The sequence below is a fragment of the Carassius gibelio genome, chromosome A23, assembly GCF_023724105.1.
Source record: "Carassius gibelio isolate Cgi1373 ecotype wild population from Czech Republic chromosome A23, carGib1.2-hapl.c, whole genome shotgun sequence".
Classification (NCBI taxonomy): Eukaryota; Metazoa; Chordata; class Actinopteri; order Cypriniformes; family Cyprinidae; genus Carassius; species Carassius gibelio.
In genome coordinates, this window is record NC_068393.1 from 8,632,400 (window position 1) to 8,658,060 (window position 25,661).

Sequence of the window (25,661 nt, forward strand, 5' to 3'; positions counted from 1 at the left end):
GAAAGAGCGAGAGGGAAAGAACGAAGGAGGGAGTGAAAAAGACAGATTGAAGACACCCATGATTCCCTCGGTCTCTGGCTTTAGAAAATAGTTGAGTCACAAGACCCCATGAGACTAATCTCTTAACACTCAACACTACACACAAATCACCAGAATTAATGCTAATTCAACAAATTGCCATTCATCAGCAGCAGCTTTTATGTTTTGTCTTATTTTAATGAATAACCTGATTAATCTGTATTAGCTAATCAAAATCCATGTGCAAACAAGTTGATCTCAACACTGTAAAGGCTGAGCATCGGGGTATCAGGGCTGCACAACTCATTTCACTAATTATTAACAAAATATGTGCATGTTATTGTACTTCTATTGTCAGTAAGATAAATGACACAAATAATTATAATTACATTCATAATATGCAATTACAAAAAATGATAATTGGTCAAACAACACACACAAAAATGCATTTCGGACTGTAAAAAAAAATAATAAAAATATTTGGAAAATGCAAGCACATGATACATGTCTAAAAATAGCGTATGAGCATATAATGGGCAAGAATGTTGTCTAGGTAGGCGGCTCAATAGGTTACATGCCGGTCAAGATGGCAAATTAGGTCCACCAGCAAGATAATCAACCCATCAAGTCTTGCTGGTTAAGCTAGTTAAAGGAATAGTTGAAAATTTGCTAAAAAAGCAAAAAAATGTAATTGTTATAAAGTTTTATCAGATGTTTGGACTCTCATTCTGACTCTCATTCAGAGAAAGGGATGCAATGCTACATTTCTCCAAATCGTTCCTGATGAAAAGAGGGGGGAGTACATTTTCATCTAAATTGAATTTTTCTGTGAACTATTCCTAGCATAATTGGGATCAGTATTCACAACAACATAGCGATCAACATTTGCTATCGAAAATATAAAGTAACAACCTTATAAAGACACTATAGCATTACAGTAAAACATCCCATCGAGGGATGACAAAGTCTTGTTACTCATAACACAAATGATACTATAGCCCTGCTCACCGGCATGAGCCAGTACACAAAAGTCACAATATCTGGAAAAACTAATAGATTTTTAGTGTTCACAGAGCCAAAACAAGTGCTCTTTGTACATCTCTAGCAAAATAATGAACACACACATTGACCAGAGAGATGGCCGATATGATAAAGGAAGAGCCCTCCATGATGCCAGAGCCCGATTAGCACAAGGAAACACACATACACACACACACACACACACACGAAAGCCCATATATCCAGACAGGTGGAGAACACCAGCAGTGCTTCCTAAAAAGCTAATATCCCATAACTTTATTACAAAGGCTGTGTCTAAAAACCAAATCTTGTCAGCTGCCTAGCTAGACAGCATTTTGGATATACAGTATGTGTTTCAAATTAAATCAAATGTTCATTTGGGACATTTTAACATTCAGAACTTGTCTAATGACACCCAAATGTTGCTATCCAGGTAGGCAGCTCACTTATGTTTTAAACGCAGCCCAAGACCCCCTGAAGAGTAGAGCTCTTACCCTCTCTGACATCCACAGGACGTGCAACGCGTGTACAAGTAAAGAGAAGCAGGTTTCCTCCATGACCTCAAGGATGTGCGCTGTGACTCTACCCAAAAACAGCTCAGCGTTACTGGGCTACACTCCTTCTGACAGCAGCCTGCGCTGGACGTTCTCTAGCTGCACCACACACACACACGCACACACACACACACACACACACACACACGCTCCAAAAATATGTACAGGCTGGAAAACTTGCCCTACTTTAAATTGAGTGTGAGCTGCTAATTTGCTTTCCTGAGAGCTAGCATGTGCATGCACACGTACACATACTACTTGTACAACAAACAGCTTCACTCTGTTTAGTTTCACTGAGGTACTACTAGTGTTTCATTTTTTTTTCTGTACATTTTTCTGTACATTTTAAATTCAAAGTTTTAGTAATTATTTTGTTGTTGTTTTTAGTGACATTCACTATTATAGATTTTTTTATTTTAATATTCATATTTAACACTTCTTTTGAGTAACATTTAAAAAATATATATAAGATAAGTTTTAGTTAACTTTAATAACTAAATAAAAAAAAAATAAGAAAAAGGGAAGAAAAGAAAACATGCAAGAAAGATGCTTGAGAAATGTTTTTTTATTTATTTATTAAAAACCATGTATTAACTTTTTCATTTCTTTCATCAGTTTTTATTTTCTGACTTTTAAATTAGCATTTTTTTGTGCATTCATAATTTTTATTAGTTTTTGCTTTCTTAAATTATCTCTATTTAGCTTTATTTTTTATTTCCATTTTAATTAGTTTAGTACTTAAACTTATTTTAGCTAGTCATAAAAGCAACATATTTAATTGCTTTTTTTTTATTTTTTAAGTTTTACTTTTTATATTTATTATTCATTTCATTCCAGCTCTATTTCAATTACTGAAAACCATTTTTTTTATTAACAATAAAAATTGTTAATAAATTGTTAATAACATTGGATGAGAATGGTATAGTTAACCTAAAAAGAAAGAAACAACTGTGCGCTCTAAAATCAGCTGCTGTTGAAGTTTAAGTGGGTGGAAGTGTGTGTGAGGGTGTCCCAGCCAAGAGGCTACAATTAGCAAACAGGTATTAACACAGCAGTTTAACAACCGCAGCAAAACACATTCCAGGGAGTGTTAACGGTTGTGTACTAACAAGGAAAAGTGTGTGACCATTTAAGGCTGATTTTGTTAAAAGAGTCTGCTATGCACCTTTCTCTCTCTCTCTCTCTCTCTCTCTCTCTCTCTCATACATGGTGTTCTCAGCAGCTGGCACTCTACCAGTCCAAATGAAGAAAATATTAAGAGAACAGAGCTTGCATGCTATTTTTACCCCTAAACAGCCAATGAGGCTGACCCAGAAAGCCAATGTGTGACATCATGTGTGTCAGACCAGGTAATCCAACGAGTCATGGCCTCCAATGACAGATACACCCTGACATATTTATACTCCGTGTTCATCAGAAAATATTCTTGATAATAACAAAATGCCTGAAATGGGGATCCTCTGAACACAAACGCTTGTAGCTTTCCAAGCTCAATTCCACGCACTACTGGGTTCAGAAATTCATAACCCAAATTCATGATACAATTCAGAATTAACAAATGCAATTCATAATGCAATCCATGTATGCTGCATTCTCAGTTTGACCACAGGAGGCACTACAGCAGACTTTAGCATAACCCTTTTTTCTTCTGTGGTCAGCTTTCCCTTTTTAAACCGAGAGAGGATAATTAAATTGGTGATTTAACAATGTTTTTTTTTTTTTAGGGCTGCACAATTTTAAGTATTTAATAAAGATAGTGTATTCTTTATTTTTATAATAATTTGATTACAATATTGATGCAATATTCATTACGAAATCACAATACTTATATTTATGTCTTGATTTCATCATTTTCAAACGATCAAGTGTTTATATTGGTGAAACAGGCAGCACAAGTTGCGGTCCCTGGAAGTAAGAAATCCCATTAAACACAGCCGTCAAAGTGTATGCCACAGAAAGCAGCGCTCACGGCTTTGACGTCTACAGCTAGAAAGGATCGTTGACCCAAAAACGGAAATCGTGTCATTTCAGACCTGTATGACTTTTTTTCTGCTGAAAACAAAAGATGATATTTTAAAGAATGTTGTTGGTGCACTCAATGGAAGTACGAAGTGTCCAAAACAACATTAGACCACTGAAGAATTCAATCATAATCAGTAAATGATGATATTGTTGGGTGAATTATAATTTTAATTGGCACTGTAAGAAGTTTTCAAGTGCTCCAGACATCCTCACCTATTTCCCTGGTTTCTTTTCTCCAGACTGTCTCCTTTACCCTTGGACGATGGCGTCTCCCTCCCACTCTCCTGCTCCAGTGAAGAAGACCCCAGTCCAGGTTGAGGTGTCCGCTTGCCATCCGCCGGACCTCTCTGGACCCTCCCCTGACCCCTAAACTCGTCCTCGGAGCTCCTCTTCATGGCTTGGAGCTGCGCTAGAGGCACTATGTCACTGTCTTTAGGCCTGTGCCAGACCGTCTGCTGGCTTGTGCAGTTGTAGTAGTAGAACCGATTGTTATTGCTGTCAAAAAGCTCCCACCACTGGTTGCCGTCCGACTGACGGACCGGGACACCGGGCGGTAGCTCCCATCCGCACTCGCCGGTCAGCAGGTTGACATACATGCGCTCCCTCGAGCGCGGCTCCATGATCTCCACCCAGTCAGACCTAGAGAGAGGACACATGGGTAATGTAGTCAGTATATGGGTGTAATAAAGAAAATCAAGCAAGTGGTTTTGCTTCCAACAAAAATGCGGTGTAATAGAAAACCCCAGCTTGTAACATAAACAGAATTTTAACAAAAGCCGAATGTAAAATGAGAGCGGAAGTTCAGCTCAGGTCAGTGGAAGAAAATGTAATAGTATCTTAAAGATATTCAGAAGATAGGCCTGCCTGCAACATCTAATAGTCCATGTGTTTTAGTTCAACAGATTTACCCTTTTAGAGACCTGTGATGTACTGATTTTATAACATTTATTTGGAGTTCACGGTTTTACTTCCATGGCGGCACTCCACTCCACTTCTTAATGCCCTTCCCTCGCAATAAGGGCTGCATGATAAATCGCATGCAATATTTAATGTGCAACTTGTCAGTAAGCTGGTTCGTGCACTATTCTATATGCCTGTAGGTATACAGTATTTGAGCTTTTTAGGAAAATTACACAAAAAAATCGTACTATCCCTTTAAATGACTCTTCATATGAGGAGGTCCTAATAAGACTTAGACAGCACAAATAAGAGCATGATTCTCTGTGATTCTTTACTTTAACAGCCGAGGAGAGCTGCAGCTGGTCTGCATACTCCCATACTGCCTCCACATAAGGAACAGGAGGGTGCAGGTGCGAGCCAAAAACCTTTCAACTTACAGTGACTTACCAAGGTTCAAACTCAACACGCACTCATGCATATGATGAACCTACAGCGTCAGTTTCTCATCTTGTGGGATTTGTCATCAACATTGGAGATGTTCATGCATGCTTTCCCACGGTCTGTTTTTGGAAAACATAGAGAAACCGCTTCCCTGAATGTGAGGTCAGATGGGCTTTCAGAGCCAGAACTGTGTAGGGGCGACCAGGCACACGGCCCAGAGACAAGAGCGTGGATCTGAGGCTTGAGATTAATAAACCTATCTTTCCCTGCAACAGATGGCCAACTGCACATGGAATGCACAGGAAACTGTTCTTATCCAGCTGAGATTGCTTTAGAGCACTGTCTGAGACGTTAAACTGTTACAGGAATCACATGGCTCAAGAGAAACCTCTACAAAGCACCCGTTCAGTTCAAGCCAAAAGAGGCACACCTGTAGCATTCTTTCATGCAGTCTATAATGTTTGTCCAATTTTTAAATCTTTTCTTCACACAATGGAAAACACACTAATTTCGAGTCTTACAGAAGTTTTCTTTTCCTCTTCGAGTGTGATGTCATCACGGACACCGTCATCGTCGTGCTTCCAAACCCCAGTGCATTCTGGGGATGATGACACAGAGGCTACTACAACATCAAACCTCATAAATGATTCACTCATTACCCACTACTCACCGTCACGTTGTTTGATTTAAATGAAACAAGGTTAATTTCGATGTCACCAACCATTACGGTTACATTTTACAAACTATTTTTAAAATAACTAGCTCTTAAAAAAAGGAAATCACTTTACATTTTAAATTACTGAGGTTTTGTCCAGTTTTGACATTAAATTGTAAACCGACTCTAGGGAAAGGAATCTGAACCATTTAACCAATAACCAAATTCTGTTTAAGGCATTTACATGATCTTTTCAGTGAAAGAATCATCGACTGTGATATACAGTATGAACCACAGCTCACACAGAAGTCACTTTGAAACCAAGCTGCTTTCTGATGGTCAACACGGCCAATTCACATAAACAACCTAAAATTAAACCACGTGAGGAAATCTTTGGCCCTAATACAAAATTCCCAATCACGCAGATGCCTATTGAGATGTCTGGATCTTCCCCACAAAAATTCACCGAGCAACAGTAAAAATGTGAGAGTGCCTTAAGACTGTATGTAAACACACTCATTGCATTAAGAGTCCAGTCCTTATCATATACACCATATTCTGTAATATCAACACATCAATCCATGTAAATACAACAATCCAAACTGTTCCAGCAAGCTTTGAAGATTAAACACCAAAACAGCATCAGGCGGTATACCTGCAGGGACCCCCACTCACATCTACAACACACTTTACCTTGTGCTTAAGTCTTGAAGTCAATGCTCTGAAACCAAATCCACTAAGACACACAGCAGAGTAAAGCGGCTGAAAGCAGGGACAATCACTCTGCTTCCTCTTCTGACTAAAGGAGGCTACATGAGAAGAAGTGTGTGTGTGATATCCACCTCCACTGTGAGGGTCTTTCCAGGACAGTGAGTCGTGAGCCCTACCCTATCCCAGCATGCAGAGAGAGGGCCATCTGCTGTGTATGGGGTCAGCAGTGAGCTCATAGCGGCCCTGTAAACCTGACCACAAGCCCCTGACCCCCGCACTCACATGACCAGAAGGACCAGAATAGAAACTCTTTGTGCTACAGGGCACGTGTTAGGAGAAGAGAAATGGAGTCTGATGATGAGACACAGAAAAACATAGAGAACACATTTTGTTGTGTTGTTGTGATCTCTGTGACTAAGAGTGCGTTAAGTCATTCATGAGGTGAGAGCACATGAGCGACACCACAAAACTTTGTTTAAGCCTATAGTTTCAGAGTTGGGATGATTCAGAATTGTAAAAATTATTGAAATGATTATTTTTTAATTTACAATAAAACTACTTGAGTTTTACGATGCATGTAAAATATACGATTGTATTGCAATTATATTATGATAGATCATATAACGATTCAATTTACTCCACCATCATAAATTGAATAAAACCACGGCTGTCCACTTTTAATCGAATTAATCGCAAATTAATAGTACAGCAAATTTGGCTCTGAAATTAACTAAAAAAAAAATTATTTTTAGCCATGTGTTAAAGAAAAAGAAAAGCATCAAAAAGACTTTACAAAGTGTAGCTTTAGAATGTTTTTATTTTTATTTTTTAATCCTTTTTTAAATGAATTGATACCCTAAATAAGAAACTAACAGTAAATGTCATTGAGTCATTCCTTCATTCGTTTTGTTCAAACGGTTGATTCGATCAAGAATTAAGTAAACGGCTCTCTTTATGAACAGGTAATTGAATCATTGGCTCACCCGTTTTGGATTAATTCAGAAATGAATCACCGCTGTGTTCCTTATATGTAATACTTTTGTTTGAAAAATTTACCAAAAACAGACTTTTGACAGACAAAACTTTTGTTTTTAAAATTTTAACTTCTTATATGTTGCTGTAAAAAAAATTATTTTAACTTGTGTTATTCTTATATCATATTATATAAATATTAAAAACTGTCACAGGGGTATTTTTGCCCCAATCTTTAACTGTATTCTTTAGGCTTCATCAGACAGTGAACTGTTGACCTGCTTCATGTTCATCACGAATCAAATGTATGAAATGTAATATAACGTACAGTGCAAAGGTCTTGGCAGGGGTGATAATTGCATTAAAATATTTGTTAAAGTATACATTTTTTCATAACTGATTAATTAGATTAATGAGTTAAATTGAGTTAAATTGGCAGCCCTAATAAAAACATTAAAAAACCTAAAAGCTAAATCAACATCTTGCTTTGACCAAAGTAGCTTGAATGCCTTGACTTCGTAATTACAACTTCCCTCCTAATAAATACGAACTTCCCAGGAGGACTTGAATAAGTGAGCATCCTTCTCCATGTATTTAGACAACATGCACAGTAAGCGATTGATGGGAGAAACAAGGTTTTTCAAAACTTAGAATCAACCGAACTAATCACATCGCAAAATGATTCATTGTTTTAAAACACTCAAAATGTTCACCTGCTGATTAAAACTACATAAATGCAATGAAAACAGCCCAGGCATGCACAAAAACATTTTTTATAAACCAGCTGCTACTGTTTTATTGAAAGTGTAATCTATTATATACAATTAACAAATCTAATCCGATTAATTATGAAGTGTCTGTAAAATGTGTGTTATTTTATTAAATCGTAGGGCTTGTTTTTTTTTCGTTTTATGGAGAGCTTGATTAATCGGACCAATAAGAGACTCCTAAGTACAACTTTTTATTTTATTTTATTATTATACAAATGTATCAATAAAATGTCTACAAATGTACAATTTATTCATTTAGAGATCGCCCCCTAGTGGCAAACCATTGAAATTTCGAAACAGTTATGGTATAACGAAGCACTTTTGCTGAAATTGTCTTTGGAGGTTTTTAAGATGATTTTTAAATGACTTGCGAAGGTTTCGAAGCCTCACAAAGCAGTGTTTTGAAAACGCTCATTACTTAGTGCAGTATTTTATCGTCTGATTACTCTGAAAGTCACTACAAATGACTGGCATGACTTGCATTTTAAAATAAATCAGATGCCGTTTTATCATTCATGTTATAAAATGCTAAAATTACTTGCTACTATTAGGGATAGGATTTGTTGTTTGGGCGGGTGGCTACAATAAATCATGGATGGATTATGTCTGATTTGTGGGGTTTTATTTCAGTGGGTTTGGACTACTTGTAGTATACAGGTAAATTAATCACAGAAGACATGTGAAGGGTTCAGAAACTTTCTGGTCAACAGAAATCTTACAGTCGCATGAAAATAACAGAGCTGTATTGTTTGAAAAATACACCAGTACCCACTGACTAGATCAAGACAGTATTGAGCTGAAAAAAACTAAAAACAACACGAAGCATAAACTTTCACATGCTCTGTATCTTTGCATGTTTCAAAGAAAAATATGCTTGTCCTTTTGGAGACACTGTCACAAAATATTCCCAACTTTATTTTCTTTGCTTGCCTTTTGTGAGAAGAGGTCAGAGTGTCATTAATGAACATTGAACTTCTTAGAGAAACAATGTTAAATGCTTGCTTGCATATGACATTCAGTGATTGTATGTGGTCAGTCCACTGAACAAGTCTAGACATGCCAACAATGAAACAGGCCGCTGTTACTGTACATGCTTATAAGTTTGCAACGGCCCACCAGAGAAATGTTTTCACCTCAATTTTCTCTTTTATTTCACTATTCTGAGATTTTGTGATGCAGAAAAGATGACTCCTCCTTGTTATCTATTTCTATGCAACTTACATGCAAAAATGGTTCAGATAATTATGTAATTATATAATAGGCTTTAGATACAAAGAGTTGTTGGAACAAAGAAAAGTGTAATTTATAAACATTTGTGATGTAAAATGTGCTATGTAATATAGATTCAAAAAAACTATTTTACAATTTAATTTAAGAAAAAAATAAAACACTTATTTTGGCACATCACAAATTGTACATTTCCCTTGAAACAGGAAGGTTTGACCAGTTCACTAAGAAGATACGGTTTAAAAAGAATGATTCGTTTGAGATCCAGACATCACTAGACGAGACAAAACCAATAAAACACATTACAAGCATTTGTTGCTTACAGTGGGGACATAATTACTGATTATACTGACTTATACTGGTTTTTTACGTGTTGTGTTGTGTATCGCACTGTCAACATAAATCCATGTCTGCATTTGTGATCAGAAAAACAACAATCGCTACTCTACATCGCTTAAAACTCGCCTCTGAATCATCTCTGGCAAATTATTTAATATGTAAACGTACTTACAGACTGTGAGTCAGAAGCGCCGGATTTTCCTGCGACATGGCGGTGGCGGCAACAGCGAGAATAAAAGTTATTTTATTTATGTATTTATTTATGTAATTTACAATTACATTTAAGTAATAAAAGTATCAAGAGCTTGTAACACTCCAAAGAGAAAGGACAAATTTAAATCGCATCATATGACCCATTTAAAAGCCACCTGCTGTGATTATTTTTGTGCGTGTGAGTGTTTTTCTTTCATTTATGTGGCCTGCACACAAACAGCAGGCTCTCAGGATATGGACAATAAATTAATTATATCCAATGTGATAAAACCATCCAGTATATGACTGCTGGGAAACTTGCACCACATTTGAATTAAAACCGTCACAGAGGGTGACAAGACTATTTCTGTTCCTATCTCTCTCTCCTAAAGAGCAAAGGAAGTCATCATGTTAACTTACTCCAACATGGGAGCAGTGGAGAACACACACATGCTTTCAAACAGTGTGTAGAGATAACACACACACACCAGTAAACATGCAAATAACCCTCCAGCTTCGCAGCTGTGCCTCTTCCCAGGGCAACTTGTCATCTGTTGATAACTTTATCTGTGCGCTGAGGGAGGAACGGACTGGACCTCTGGACGATTGCGGGCAGCTCTGTTTGAAGATGTAAGGGCCTTTTTTAATCCTCCAGCACACTCCTCCACGGAGAGCAGTGCTCAGACGGGCTCCCAAGACTGGGATCAGATGAGGTTAGCATCTGATTTGTTTACACTGTGGTTGCGGTTGGAAGCTGCACGCTACAGCAGCAGCAAACGCATATGAGTGTGTAAACACTCACATAAACACAATGTCTATCATGCTCACTTCTCTTCTTTATTATTCTGTCTTAATTATACTATGAACAATTATATTCAAATTATAAGCATGAATAGTTGCTGTTAATTTGACAGCACGCCCTGCTGTAAAGACTACCTTAAACCAACACTAATTTGCATGCTGGATTACACTGGTTTCATTTCTGAATCCAAACATGGGTGAGACTAAGATTTAAGAGCTTTAGCAGAGGGAAAGATGATCAAAGAATAGTGATTTACACTATGGTCTGTGAGTCACACTATTTGTGTGCTGCTCTGTTAATTTACAATGCACTTAAAAATATATTACAATATAATCCATAACTCACTATAAAGAAAAATACTCATTAACAGAGTTGCATGAAGAAATTCTTGAAAAGAAAACCCACAAAATGGTTTGAAACTTTTATTAATATATATTTTTTTAATATTCTAAATATTTGGGAAACGTTTGTAAAGTAAATTAAAGTGGTACAACCAGCATGCAGAAATGTACAGGAAGAATAAACCCCAAAAGAGGCAAAGATATAAATATCCAATACTTTGACCTTTTTTTATGAAAAGGCAAGGTTAGTTGTAAGTCGTAAAATGTCATGCGGTGCAACTTGCCAGAAATGTGATGATATTTATGAATTGAAATAAATTAATAAATATTTACCTTAAAATATTTTTTTAAATTAATGATTAAGATGTGTACAGTCGCATGCATTTAAGGTGTAAAGCAAATATTTTATTAATTGTAACTTGGCAGTTACACCACATGACATTTTGAGAGTTGATATCAAAGTTTTTCAAACCCATGTTTTATAATCGATTAAAAAAAGTTTTTGTTTTATGACAGAGAGTGGAGCTGAGTCAAAGGCAGACAGACAGTCCCACACGTGGTCTGACTCACGCAACGCTTCAGTGTGTGTATGAATATGCTTATTTAAAAAGGTCTCCGTCTATGTCGCTCTCGCTTAGGTTCAGTTCAGTTCCAGCGTGTTTTACTGGCATGATAGGAACTAGTTACACAACTTTACAGCTAATAAAACCCGGCAAATATACAGCAAGTGAAAGGAAATACAAACACAGATCATAATGAGATAATAAAGAAGCTATAATAAAACTGGAAGGAATAATAATAGACGTAACTATAATTTGCAGACAGACAAGGTCGATTAAGACTAGTTTTACACAACCAGACTGTTATTATCAGCATGAAGTCTGTCCGTCTTTAGTTTATTCTGGCCAGGAACCACCTACTTAGACAGGAAGGGCTTGTCTGATTGACATATGATGATAATCTGAAATGTGCTTGAGGATATCTAGTTTATGAGCTCAAAACAAACAGCTGCGCCAGTTTCCCTCTATAGGTAAAGCAGTAGGTGTGGGATGTTGTGTTGTATGGTAAATGAAACAGGCCCACCTGTTCTTCTCACTTTTGTAGTCACTAGTCACTTCACATTATGTAAATAAACACAAACTTCAGCACTTCACACCCACACACACGGCACTTTACACGGCGCCATCTGCCTCTGTTTTGGAACGATGTTCCCTGTCCTCCTCACTGTTTTGAATGATGCTCGCTGACTTCACCTTTTGACGTCACAGCAGAAACAAATGATCTGCTCCAAAGCCAAATGGGGACCTTCCAGACTTCTGTTAAAATCCTTTAAATAGCTGCGGCTGAAATCGGTCACTTGTTCACAGAATCAGTATTCCATAGACTGCTCTTAAAAACCTTTTGGAAGTCCCAAAAACATCTGACATAGATGAAGCTGGTGTGATTTTGATGGAAATTATGACAGTTTTCATGATTAGATAAGCTATCGTATTAAATAATGGTCATGAAATTGGCATTTTTAAAAATGGAACAGTTTATTGAACCGTTAGCTCATGCTCATAAAAGAAAAAAGGAGCGAAATATGCAATTTGGCTCAGTTTCTGAAATGGCCCAAAATTAAGATAAACTTGGAAATCTAGTTGATATTAAATTAAAATTTAATTTAGCTCTGTTCTTATTGTGGAGGCAAAACATATAATGCATATGATTCAGAGATTCTTTTGTCAGATGATTTTTCACAAACAGAAAGTACGGATAACAAAGTAAACCCAAGTTTCCTATTTAAAAAAAAAAATGAGTAAACAAGTATCAAGTATATAAACAAGTATTCAAGTATTGAGCAGGGCTGCACAATGTGCATAGATATCGCGATGTACGAATCCACAATAATCACATCGCAGGATGTGCGATATAGGCTGTTGTAGTTGATCCGTTATTCATTAACCGTACGGCCCTTGACGAATGTGATTCGCGGATTAATTGCACAGCTTAACCATAGAATGAAAGTTTAGCATTTGCATGTGTTTTAAAGTCCTGTCAGTTTAACAGGGCACATATAAGAATGAGCAGAGAAAGAGAGAGAAAGAGAGAGAGAGAAAGAGAGAGAGACAGAGAGAGAGAGAGAGAGAGAGAGAGACAGAGAGAGAGACAGAGAGAGAGACAGAGAGAGAGAGAGAGAGAGAGAGAGAGAGAGAAAGTGAGAGAAAGCGCACGCTCACCTTCACAGTCTTCAAACAACACCAGCGCTGTCTTGCTCTTTCTCCCTCGCACATATTAATCAAAATCAATTGTGTCAATTGATGGTGTCGAACAAAAAAACAACAACAACAACAAAAAAACACTATCCAGTGATGAAATGTTTTCAGTGTTGTCAAATCTTGTGTGATATCCTAAACTGCAGATATAATTACACAACGCGTACTGTACACGTCTGATTCGTGAACTAATGATTCATTTAAACCGATTCAATTTAATGAATGGTTTAAACAACTGACCTGTCCAACACTGAACTCACGAGACGTCTGAATTGGTGTTTATTAAACTATTAAACTACTTTATTTAACATTAACTAAACTGCACTTCAACAAAATTGTTAATTTCAACATTTAGGCTACACCCTTCATTGTTGAAATCAAAAGTTGTACAGTATTTGTTAACATAGTTAATGCACTGTGAAGTAACAATACCAAACAATGAACAGCTGTGTTTTTATAAACTAAGATAAACAAAGATTAATAAATATAGTAACAAAAGTATTGTTCGTGGTAAGTTCATGTTAGTTAATGTTAACAATTCAAACCATATCCTAAAGTTACAAACAAATAATTTACTCTAATTTAAATAATACTCGGATGTTTAAATCATTTAAAATGAGAATGTAAGCATGCTCAGCCCATTTTTGTTTGTAAGAATTTTTTTTATTAGATTTCATATGGCAATATTTAATCGCAGAAAAATAAAATAATCGCAATGTCATTTTTTCCCAATATCGTGCAGCCCTTGTATCGAGTATCACACCCTTACATTTATATAATGAGACTATCAATCATGTGACAGATGGCATGTAATAGCTGTGTGTGTGTGTAACAGGATTTCAAGAAAAGTTTTGATCATGTTGAGGACTTAGAAATTTGCCACAGTAGGCTTTATAGGGCTAAAAGGTCAGATTGAGGTTAAATGGTGGTTTCCCGGATGTCGCCCTGTGATTTTGTTCCCATAACAAGATATGACATTTAGTCAGAACAGAAGTGTGTATTGTGGGTCTATATTGGAAAGATGGTTTTGTGAGTGTTTACGATTGTCTGGCATGTTGTGTGTCTACATAAAAGAGGAATCACACCACCCTGCTTTATCGGTGAACTCTATATTAACACACTTTGTGTTGTGCAAATGAAGCATAAACTCCTCTATCACTACGTTATGTAAACAGCATTCATACACCCATAGCCATATGAATGATAAGCCAAGGACTCCGGAGGAATCATCAGAAGAATTATTTTTGTGTTGTAACAGGAAAGATCAAACAACCTTCTGTTAGAGAGTGTGAGCTTTGGAATGTCAGATAGTTTCAGATTATGAAGGCTCTGTGTGTGTGTGTGTGTGTGTGTGTGTGTGTGTGTGTGTGTGTGTGTGTGTGTGTGTGTGTGTGTGTGTGTGTTGAGCGCAGTGTGTGGTCTAGTGGAGACGAATGCTTACTGGGGTACATGTGTGACTGAAGGGGAATCCCTCTATCCACTCCCTCACCTCTAAGGACACCTGCATGACATTCCAGAGCAGAGCACTTTGAACTTTGTGTCACTGTCAGAATGCTGTGTGTGTGTGTGTGTGTGTGTGTGCGATTTTCAAACAGAAAGTAGTAGACCTGAGGCACATGGACACACCTCTAATCCTTGCTGGGTTCAAATTTCAAGATGCAAAAAAATTTTACTGGCATGATAAAACAGGTTTTGAAGTAGGCAAGTTTCACTATGAATATTGATCAAGCTTAGAGCTGAAGTGCAAAATCTGTAAGACTTTCTTTCTTCTGCAACACACACTGGAAGACATTCTGAAGACATCTTTTTTTTGTCCAAAGTCAATGGGGTCCAAAACTAGCCTGGACACCATTCAGCATGCGTACATTCATTTTCCTCAATCCACATGTGGATAAAAGCGTCTGCTATATGAAAAAATGTAAATGTGCATTACATGTATTTAGCACCCAGATGACGCGGTCAGAACCAGAGAAAACCGCAGTGATATTGTCACACAGATTTCAAAAGAGAGCTTACTATATGTTGGAAGAGATTTTGCTAGCAAATATTTAGTTAATATTCAGTTTTCCTGTAGATCAGTTTATTTAAATTCTGTGCCACGGCTTTCAATCCTATTGAAACTGATTTCAGATCAATCTCACAGAAGAACTATGACAGCTTTTTAGTCCGAGCCATTAATCAGATTAGAAAGGGTATATTTGGGTGCATGTAAACATAGATATTGACTTAACTAAAAACCAACAAAAACACGCACGCACACACACACACACACACACGATCTTCTGTCACTCCCTAACTGGCTTGGCTCATTCATAGCACTGTGAAAGCCAATAAATGTCTCCACAGGCAGCCATTCAATCACCTCCAGCCATTTGGACTGCTGCTGCCATGACTGTTTTTCTGTAAAAGGAGGAGCCGTTCACAAGTACCAACCTGCCGCTTGTAAAACAAATGGGTTGTACGAGATGAAAAGTCAGTTTGGAGTGTTGCTCAATGCCACACTGCTGCGTTCACCTACTAACACACAGAATACACTCGGAGCCTTGTATAGAGCAAAACCTTATGCTCAGATCATAAATGCCAAATCTAAAATAAAGCTCATAAAAATGAAACGCACACTCTTTTCTTTCAAAACTGAATACAGAGGACCTTCAGAAAATTGTGTCTGTTATTAAACTGATCTGGCACTTTCTGACATGCTTCACTGTTACACATTTACACAGAAAGAATGCAGCTCTTGATGTTTCTGAGGTTTGTGCAAACACACTCACAAGACAAAAACAACACCAACATTTTGACCAGCCATTTAAAATGTTATTTAATAATTGCATCAGGTTCAATAATTTAATGTGATAATAATTTATATTTTTTTATTATATTAATTTATGTGATATTGCCATACATTTCATTAAATAACATTGCTTTACTTAATCATTATTTGGTGGTTGTTATTATTATTATTATTAACATTATTATTATTTACTTTTAAAATAATGAATTAATTTAATGAAAATTAAAAGAATTTCAATTTCTTTTTTTACTGTTATTAAATAAAATGCGTGAATAATTTAATATGCAATCACGTTTTTTTTTTTTTTTTTGCATTGAGTTACTTAGAAAATGTATACCATTGTACTTTATTAGCTGTGTATAGCTAGATATATTTCATGTAACTTTTTTGTAGTTTATATACAAACACACATACATTATTATATATATGTCAAAGACGAAAAAGTATTTAACCATAAAAGAAAAGTGTAATACTGCTTTAAACTGTTGTAGTTTTCCCCCCCAAAAAATGTAAAAAGTTTTCAGTTTTATTTAATTGCAATGTTGTTTTTGTTTTGAGCAAAACATAAATATCATCATTTCCCCCTTATTTACAGAAGACACCCAGTAAAATGTCATTCAGTGTAACAAGCTTGTCAGACATATTTAACACAAAAATCTATTCATGACATATTAAAAGACTAATTACTTTCACCCCAAATACTAATGAGTTGTAATTTTACATTTTTAAAATTTGCCACTATCCTAGGTTTTGCCCGTTTGTCAGTAAGAATTTTGTACTAATTTAAAACACAATCAAATTTAGTATGCTCCATTATTCATTTAGTTATTTTAATATGGACACGTCAGAATAAGCATGTTGTTTGAATTTTTGCATAAATATTGTGTTACACTGAATGACAATGTAACATGATTTCAACCAAATTTTGACATTTTGTTCTCCAAAAACGTATTTTAAAACCTTAAAAGTAGACATTTTACTTACATTTAATGTGCTTTCTATTGACACAAAATCACTTTTGTACATTTTTCTTGATGCGGACATCTGAACGTCTTTGACCCATATACATACATCCATATATACACATACATCCATAAATACATATATATATATACACATATATATATATATATATATATATACATATATATATATATATATATATATATATATATATATATATATACATATATATATATATATATACATATATATATATATATATATATATATATATATATATATATATAAGCTATTTAAATGTTAAACTATTAATCAAATAAAGGTCAATATTTAATATGTGATCAAGCTTTTTTTTTTTTTTTTACCTGCTTTACTCCTATTATATTACCCATTTACCTGAACAATGTGTTGTGCGAGCATAATTTCAAAGCGGAAATAAATACTACACCCCAGCCCTATAACACACAACCTTATGATTATTATATTCATCATTATTAAGTCATCTGCACTGCTGCATTTATCACCATGTTCTTATACACTTATATAACATACATAGCGGTTACATTCACAATTCATATGCACATGTTCATCCTTTATATAATATTCAGAGTGATCCAGATTAAACATACGGAATAAAAATGTATGCTGCTAGATGTGAGACTGCAGCAAACTCTCTGGCCAATTTAATCAGGAAGCTCAGCAAACATACATTTATGCATTTGGCAGACGCTTTTATCCAAAGCGACTTACAGTGCATTAAGTCTATGATTTATTTTTATTTTTTTCAGTATGTATGTTGACTGGACATTTAACCCACAACCTTTTGTGCTGCTAATGTAATGCTCTTCCACTGAGCCACAGGAACACTGATCAGTGTTAATGCTTCAAACACAAAATGACAATTACAGACAACTTAAAGTATATAAAAAATTGGGAGACTTTTTTCCCAGCTGTCCATCACCATGCCAAGACCTCTTCACATCCTCCCGTCTCTTCCATGCATGCTCACATGATACTCAATTCACGAGATAATCTCTCAGAGACCTCCAGTCGGGTCTTAATATTCCAGTGTTTGACTGTATCTAGTCAACGGTACGGTGCCAAAGCCTGTGTTTCCTGGAGATGATGGACAACAGCATTTGTGGTGCTCTGGACATAATCCCACGACATGAAAAGGCCATCATCTGTTTTCCATACTGCATCTTTCATTGCATCACTCCACTGTGGTTTACATAGGACCGAATGCACCATATGGACTGTATTTACATGCATTTATGTGTTTAAAGATATGCAAATGAACCCTGAATTACATCATACCATTGCAGATTTATCTTTAATCTCTCAGAATGAGCTTCATGAAGATTGATGCTCCAGCATTCTCATGCACATGTGCAAGATCCTGTGCATTAAACAGATCGCTCTAGAAACACGGAGGTCATCATAAAGGTTAATTACCGCCTGTTTGATGAAGAGTGCCAGGTGTGAACTCTAGAACTTCAACATTTGCTGACTTCTAGCACATCTGCCTCCAGCTGGGAGGCTCAGAGGATATGTGTACTTCAGGAAACTCTCTCTCTGCTTATTCAGTAGGTGAAATGTAATACTAGTGCCCGGCTTGATCAAAAAGAGAAAAGGCCCACCTGTTGTTGCCATTCAATGTATATGCATCCTAGTCAGTCTGTTAATGTCTGGGAATGGACTGGGAAAGGTCAATTACTGCAGAAGTATTTTTAAAGCCACTTTATAGAGATTGCTGATATTGTTTGTCAGATATCAATCCTTGAAAATAAGTTTCCATTAAACCTAAAACCCTAAATTCTAAATACAGGTAAAACACCAGCAAAAGTTCCTTCATATTTATACAGTGTATTGTGTTTTACAGATTTTTTTTTTGCGACCGCTGACTAACGTCCAACCTGGACAACAGTTATTCAAGCCTGCATACTGAGAGAGAAATGGGAAGAATAAAGATGAAAAACTGCTGAATATCTCTCTGCAGGGGGCTGTTTAAAGCAGGAAAGAGCATGACAAAAACCAGAACAGATTGTGACTAACTTCTAGAGCACTTTTGTCACAAAATGTGTTTCCTCTAGATGAGCCCAAACTGCTGATGGTGTGGCCTCACAGAGGATGAGGTACAACACAAGAGTTTGGGGATGAAAGGGGAGGAAGGAGAGAGAGAGAGAGAGAGAGAGAGAGAGAGAAAGTCTGGAGGATGTCTAGATGTTGCCAGAACATTCAGTCATTCCTGGCTGCAGAAGTACAGCCGTGCCTTCGGACCATTTGTTTGAGTCTAGCCATTTTCTCACACTCATCACTTCTCAGCCTGAATCCATCAAAGAGAAAGTGACTGAAAAAAAAACCCGCAACAGGTCACAGTAGTTCATTCCGGTCATGATTTAATCATGAAGGGAGTATCGGTGGGTTTCAGGCAGCAGAGCCGAATTATGATGGATTACCACACTGCTAGCAAAATAACTGTTCATTACCAAACCTGTATTAATTTAGCATTAAATCACTTGCTCGCCAGAGGATCCTCTGCAGTGAATGGGTGCCGTCAGAATGAGAGTCCAAACAGCTGATAAAAACAAATCCATAATTTTAAATTCAAACCATCGCTTCTGGCTAAAATATGTGCTGAATTTGCTAAAATATGAGTTCTCTATGCATGACATGAAAACGTTGTCTTGTCAAATCAGGAGAGAAATATGCACACATCATGACTGGAGTGGTGTGGATTACTGTGATGTTTTTATCAGCTGTTTGGACTCTCATTCTGACGGCACCCATTCACTGCAGAGGATCCACTGGTGAGAAAGTGAAGGAATGCTAAATTTCTCCAAATCTGTTCTCATGAAGAACCAAACTCATCTTCATCTCGAATGGCCTGAGGTTGAGTAAACTTTCAGCAAATGTTCATTTTTGGTTGAACTATCCTTAAAAATAACAAATAAACACTCACATCTATATTCACATCTATAAAACCTCCAAATAATGACTAAATGTCCCATCTCAATGTCTAAGGGCCTACAGGAAGCATGTCTTTTCATCAGTTTTTTCCACCTCTAGCTCAACTTCTTTATCTAAACTGAGACAGACAGTCACAAACGAACACATTTGGAGAGAGATGATGGTGACTGCAGTAGAATATGAAACGGTGAGTCAGATCCCGTCAGCACGGCCCCAGAGGAAGGGCCCACTTCATCTGTTGGGTAGTCGGCTAGAGTTTCACCAGAGAGCTTCACACCACACTCTCCTCACGCACACAGCAACTGATAGGACGGTCTAAAACCGACAGCCACCCACCCCTGTCTTCCTTTCCCAGTTTAAAACGGCAGCTGGATTAACAGTCTTGGTGAAATAACGGTTAACTCCCACAGAGTCACAGCAGGCCAGTATGGCTTGAAATTGGATAAACATACACACCTCAATTTGGCAGTAGCGCGGATGTATTTTCAGTTGTTTAGTTTTTATTTCCACACAGTTTATGAGAGTTGACTCATGCTCAAGCAATTAGCTAGTTGCTATAGCTAATGCGGCTCACTCATAATTAAAGGAATTAGCATACCAATATTAGCATGTGTGCTGGCCAAACTCCTTGACCACGGACAAAGGCGACCTTTGTCATTGAATCTAGCCTGGTTCCCAGTTTGATTCATGATTAGGGATCTCAGAGCAGCACGGCTCTACATTCCTGCCCCGAAGGTCAAAGGTTAATCCATCGGGCAGCACCTTCTGTTGCAAAATTCAGCAGTGGTTGATAAACAACAAACTCAGACCACTGAAGATGTAGGTGACTTTTTTTCAGTAAAAAAGATTTTAACCTGAAACCGTGGTCCGTGACATCAGAAAATGTTGCAAGCTGAATTCAAACTTGAATTACCCAAATGTGCACCATTACACAAGTTGTCAGAGAACATGCTTAGGACATGGCTCCAATATTGCTGCATTATTGCTACTTTTTTCCTCTCCGCATGGCTTACAATTCCAGTCTGGACATATTCCAAAATATATCTGTGGTGAAGCAGACCTATAGTTTTAGACTCACTAAGGTATGATATAAAAAAAATATATAATTATATTTTTAAATTATATTTTCATTATATTTGTGGTACTGTGGCCTACACGTTTTTAGTCTTTTTTCTAGTCAATCCACACCTCTCCACTCCTCCGACAGAGACGGGCAGGAAGGAAGAGGCACGGTGTGGATGAAGAGCACAGGTCAGACGTGTCCTGCATCCTCCAGCGCTGAGCCCCACTTCACACACAGGCCGAGGTCACTGGAGACCGTTTCAACTGTGACACAATCAGAAAGGAAAAAGCTCAAGAAGAAATAGAAAAAGACACAAAAGGTGGATGTGGCAGATGTACCGGTATGTGTCCACATGTTCAACACGTACTGTACCAGACAAGAATTTTGGCACCAAACAGTTTCTGGTCCCCACTGATTTTATTCCCCCAGGACTATGCAAGCAAGTCAATGGGGATCATCAACTGTTTGGAACAATTTGAGGGTGAGTAAATGATGACAAAATATACATATTTTGTTTTTGCAACAAAATATAGTGGTAAATATTTTTATAATTAGATCTTATAAAGAAATTTAATAAATTAGTTTGAATAAAAAATATATAAAATAAATTTCAACATGTCTGTTTCTTTTTTCAAAGCAAGAAACACATTCTTTGTGTAATTGAACTGCAGCATGGGAGCAGAAGAGTGACCTCATTCATTTGCTCAAGAGCATGTTCCCGTGACTTCCTCTATGACTTTACTATCCCATTCATCACACACCTGGCCAGAAGTGGACACTCATTGGTCAAATCATCATATTTACTCAGCAAACAGTGCAGTACAATACCTTACATATTAACATTTCTCCAGACCTTCAGCTGCCAATCACAACATCAATCCATCATCCAGCCAAAGTCATTATAGAAGAGCGGGATATTGACTGTGAACGAAGAGGGGAGCTTTCTATTGACTGGTTAAAGACGGCTTTTCATCCAGAACTAAGTGCAACTCTACGGATCACAGTGTGTGCATTCTCTGACAATATTTAAACATGCAAGTCTTCACAAGGTGAAAGGTTATGCTGATTCAAGCACATTCCTTAATCTGAACACACACAAAAGTTTGGGAATGCCCAGACCACAGTCCTCTGGGGTCATGGCCACTCTTATCAGGCGGATGAGGAACTTCGAGGTGGATCAAAGGACAAGTGTGAGGGTTTCAGATGGCTCAGGCTGTTCATGTGAGGGGATTCAGAAAAGTGCATTAGCACACATGGGGCACGTCTCGTGTTCAAAAAACTATTTTCTGCCAGTCTCATTAAATGACGCTTTCCAACAAGGATTTAATAGACTAAAACACAGAGGTAAGCCTCCGGGGCAGGTGTGTGTGTGTGCGTTTGTTCCCGTAGTATTTCCCCTCCGAGGTAAAGAGCATGTGGTGAACTTCCTCCACTTGGTGCTACTGACTGGTACATACATTACAGGCTCTCCTGAAACACAAAGACCTCTGAGAACTGAAAGTTTATAAAAAAAAAAAAAAAAAAGTACCCATTTTGAATTCACAATGTAAAAATAAGTAAATAAATAAAGATTTTGTTATCTCAGTCTTTCTACTTTAAAATGTCACTTTTAATTCAATGAGTTACTTAAGTTTGCTGTTGCAATTATTTGTAAAAGTTATTAGTCATTTCTAAATGAAACCTATTTAATAGTAGACCGAAGATTCTCAGTGTATGTCAACAAACCCGTGACTATCTTACTTTTTGAAAAACATAATGCTTCATTTCGTTCAATATTGTCAAATATTAAAATATAAAATATACAGATACATATAGATTATATATATATATATATATATATATATATATATATATATATATATATTTGATCATTATTTGTTTTATTAAACTGTATGCATTTATTAAAAATCACCAATTTGTAAAATTGTTATGTTTTCTCTTTTAAAATCCAATCATATTTATTAATTTGATATCACCAATTTGTAAAATAGTTCAGTTTTCTCTCTACAATGGGCGGACGCGTGTCCGTTTTTAACCTCTCAGAGAGTTTCAGCAGTCACTATCTGTACAGAAAACCCCACCTTGCTACAGAGGGAGCTGGGGTTAGATCTGGAGCGTCTGGCTCAGTTTCCTATCATCTCTGTGGGGGTTGGGAGTTATTTTCAGACAGCCGCAGACATGCCCTACTGTGCACTTAATGACAGCCACTTCAGGCTAAACGCTTTTACTCCAGCGCTACTGGGTTAATATTCAGCAGATACCCACCGAATACAGCTTTAAAACATGACTCAGAGAGATTGTGCACGTTTAGTGTGACAATGAAGACATCTACACACACACACACACACACACAGACTGTAAGGGTCATGCGTGTTAGTGTTGTTTGTGAAGGGATACTCAACAGAGCTCTTCATTCATTTACAATAGCTATTAAAAAGATTGACAAAGAGTCTTTTATGACTAAAGCGGCTGCTTATAGTTTGTATATTATCATTTGCCTTTTTCATTACATTTAACTTTTGTTTAATTATTAGGGATGGGTCCTGTTGGATGACGAATCAACCAACTAGTCAACTGACCAATCAAGTGGCATATTATTTCTAACATATATTTTTCATCATTTCATCACAAAAGCATGTCTTTTGTAAACGACTGCTAAGAAACACGTCTGACAGATGTCATATGAACCCAAAACCAGCCTAACTAAAGGGCTTTCTTAAGACTAATAAAACACAATACTACAAATATAATACAGTATAATATAATATATTTTTGCACTGACTCATACGAGACGAATTGTTAGCAGAAAGAGAAGGAGCATGTTTCTCATTAAAGCAATGAGCCAACAAAACAAACAAAAGAAAATGAAATCAATCATCATCATCATCATCATCATCATCATTACACAATAGTATTTGCCTTATATGGTCATGTGACACTGAGAAACACACCTTGCCAGTTCTCTGGAAATATCGAAGGTTCCATGAACAGTTAAAAGTCTTCTAAATGTCCTCTGGGAAGAGTTTAGAGTTATCTAAACTGGCCAACAGGAAGATTTAGGGCTGCACAATTAATCGATTTCCTAATCGCATTCAAAGCACCAATTAATCATTCAAAGTCCTCTTATGTTATTCTGCATGCTTAAGATTGGTTAATTTCTAATTAAAGGGTTTTTCCATTGTTTTAATATAACATTATAATACCATTCATATTCTTCAACTTTTTTTAATTTAAAGAAGAAACCAATCCAATGTATAGTCAATATTTGAGAGAATATGACATGCAGTTTCTTCAAACACTTTTCAATAGAAATAGCGATAATCGTAATTACCAAATACAATTTCAAGGAAATAATTATGATTTTGGCCACAATCATTCAGCTCTAGGAAGACAGCATTGGGACAGGCAGCTTTGTGTCGTATTTGAGCCTCTCTCCAGAAATAAAACAAGTGAATGGAGGAGGCCAAGATATATGATCTAACACAGAAACCCTACAGTTACAGCTGAGCCAACTTTGGACTGAACACACACCCACAAACTCATTTTCCATCTGATCCGGCCCACATCTATCACAAATGGCCATTTAATTTCAAAAATCTCTCTGCCATTTCATATTAAGTCCTAAAGCACAGAGCGGCAAACACAACCAACATCTGCCCGAAAGATTTACTCCTAAACTCCAACTTCATACAAAATGTGTTTATTAATACATTTAGACTGGAGAATAAAAAAAGCCAAAACCTCTTAAAAGAGGTCCGAATTAGAGGAACATCTCGATGTTTCCATCAGGGATGAGGCATTTGTTTTGTGTTCCTCAGATGTTTTCCAGCAGTGCCAAGCCAATTTGTAATTTCACCCGAGAAGATCCAAAAAGCAAATAGTAATTAAGGCTTTACCGCAAACCAATAAGAGCTCCACCATTTCTTTCAAGCAATTACAAAGTTAGTTAAACGCTATTATAGAAACACAGAGCCAACAGAGTAGGACTTTCGTCTGTTGCCCAACATGTGTTTCCTGGCGGTGGGAAACATCCATCTGCTGGCAGAGTAAACAGCACAAAGCAAGAGATGTGTCACATAACCACATAATGCAATTAAATACAATCCTTTATGTGATTAGAGCTGGGCGTTAACACGATAACAAGAGTTCGATAGTGCAGTGTGCGCTTGCTGGAGCGGATGGGTTTACTCGCGTCACTAAACAGCGCCTACTCTGGAACACAAATGGTTAATGTGAGAAAACCTTTCTTTGGCCATATCGCGTGATACTACGCAAATGTACATGGCAACCCCAAACACAACTTGAATGAACATATGGAAAACGTCACATCATTTCAATTGTTCCAAGTTCAAGTTTAAAGTAATTATTAACTCAGAAATTCAAACATCGTTTTCAGACATTTAACATCAAACACTGATTAGATTTGAAAGCAGAAGTGAAGATTGTGAGCAAATAACAACTTGCAAGCTTTAGCTGTTTCCCAATTCAGAGGCTAAATCCTTCAAAAGATGTGGAATTCAAAGGCCACTTTAAAGAATTATGTAAAAAAAAAAAAATGCATCTTTTGTATGATATGTGACAACACAACATACATTTTTAACTATTTTAAACTGTCTAAAATCTAATCTAAAATCATTAGATATTTGTGTCAATTG

General features: G+C 36.8%; 1 protein-coding gene across 2 annotated transcripts in view; it reads right to left on the minus strand.

Moving 5' to 3' along the window:
- Positions 1 to 25,661, minus strand: part of LOC127944648 (rho GTPase-activating protein 39) — a 53,825-nt gene that overhangs the window by 26,291 nt on the left and 1,873 nt on the right. Inside the window, exons 1-2 of one of the 2 annotated variants that reach the window (XM_052540741.1) lie at positions 6,304 to 6,409; positions 3,828 to 4,253 (exon numbers count right to left, since the gene is read on the minus strand). In XM_052540741.1, coding sequence (XP_052396701.1) covers positions 3,828 to 4,234 — 407 coding nt within the window. In that variant the 5' untranslated portion in view covers positions 4,235 to 4,253; positions 6,304 to 6,409. Of the gene's footprint in view, positions 1 to 3,827; positions 4,254 to 6,303; positions 6,410 to 25,661 lie in introns of those variants that run through there. The other variant, XM_052540740.1, reaches the window with a different exon arrangement.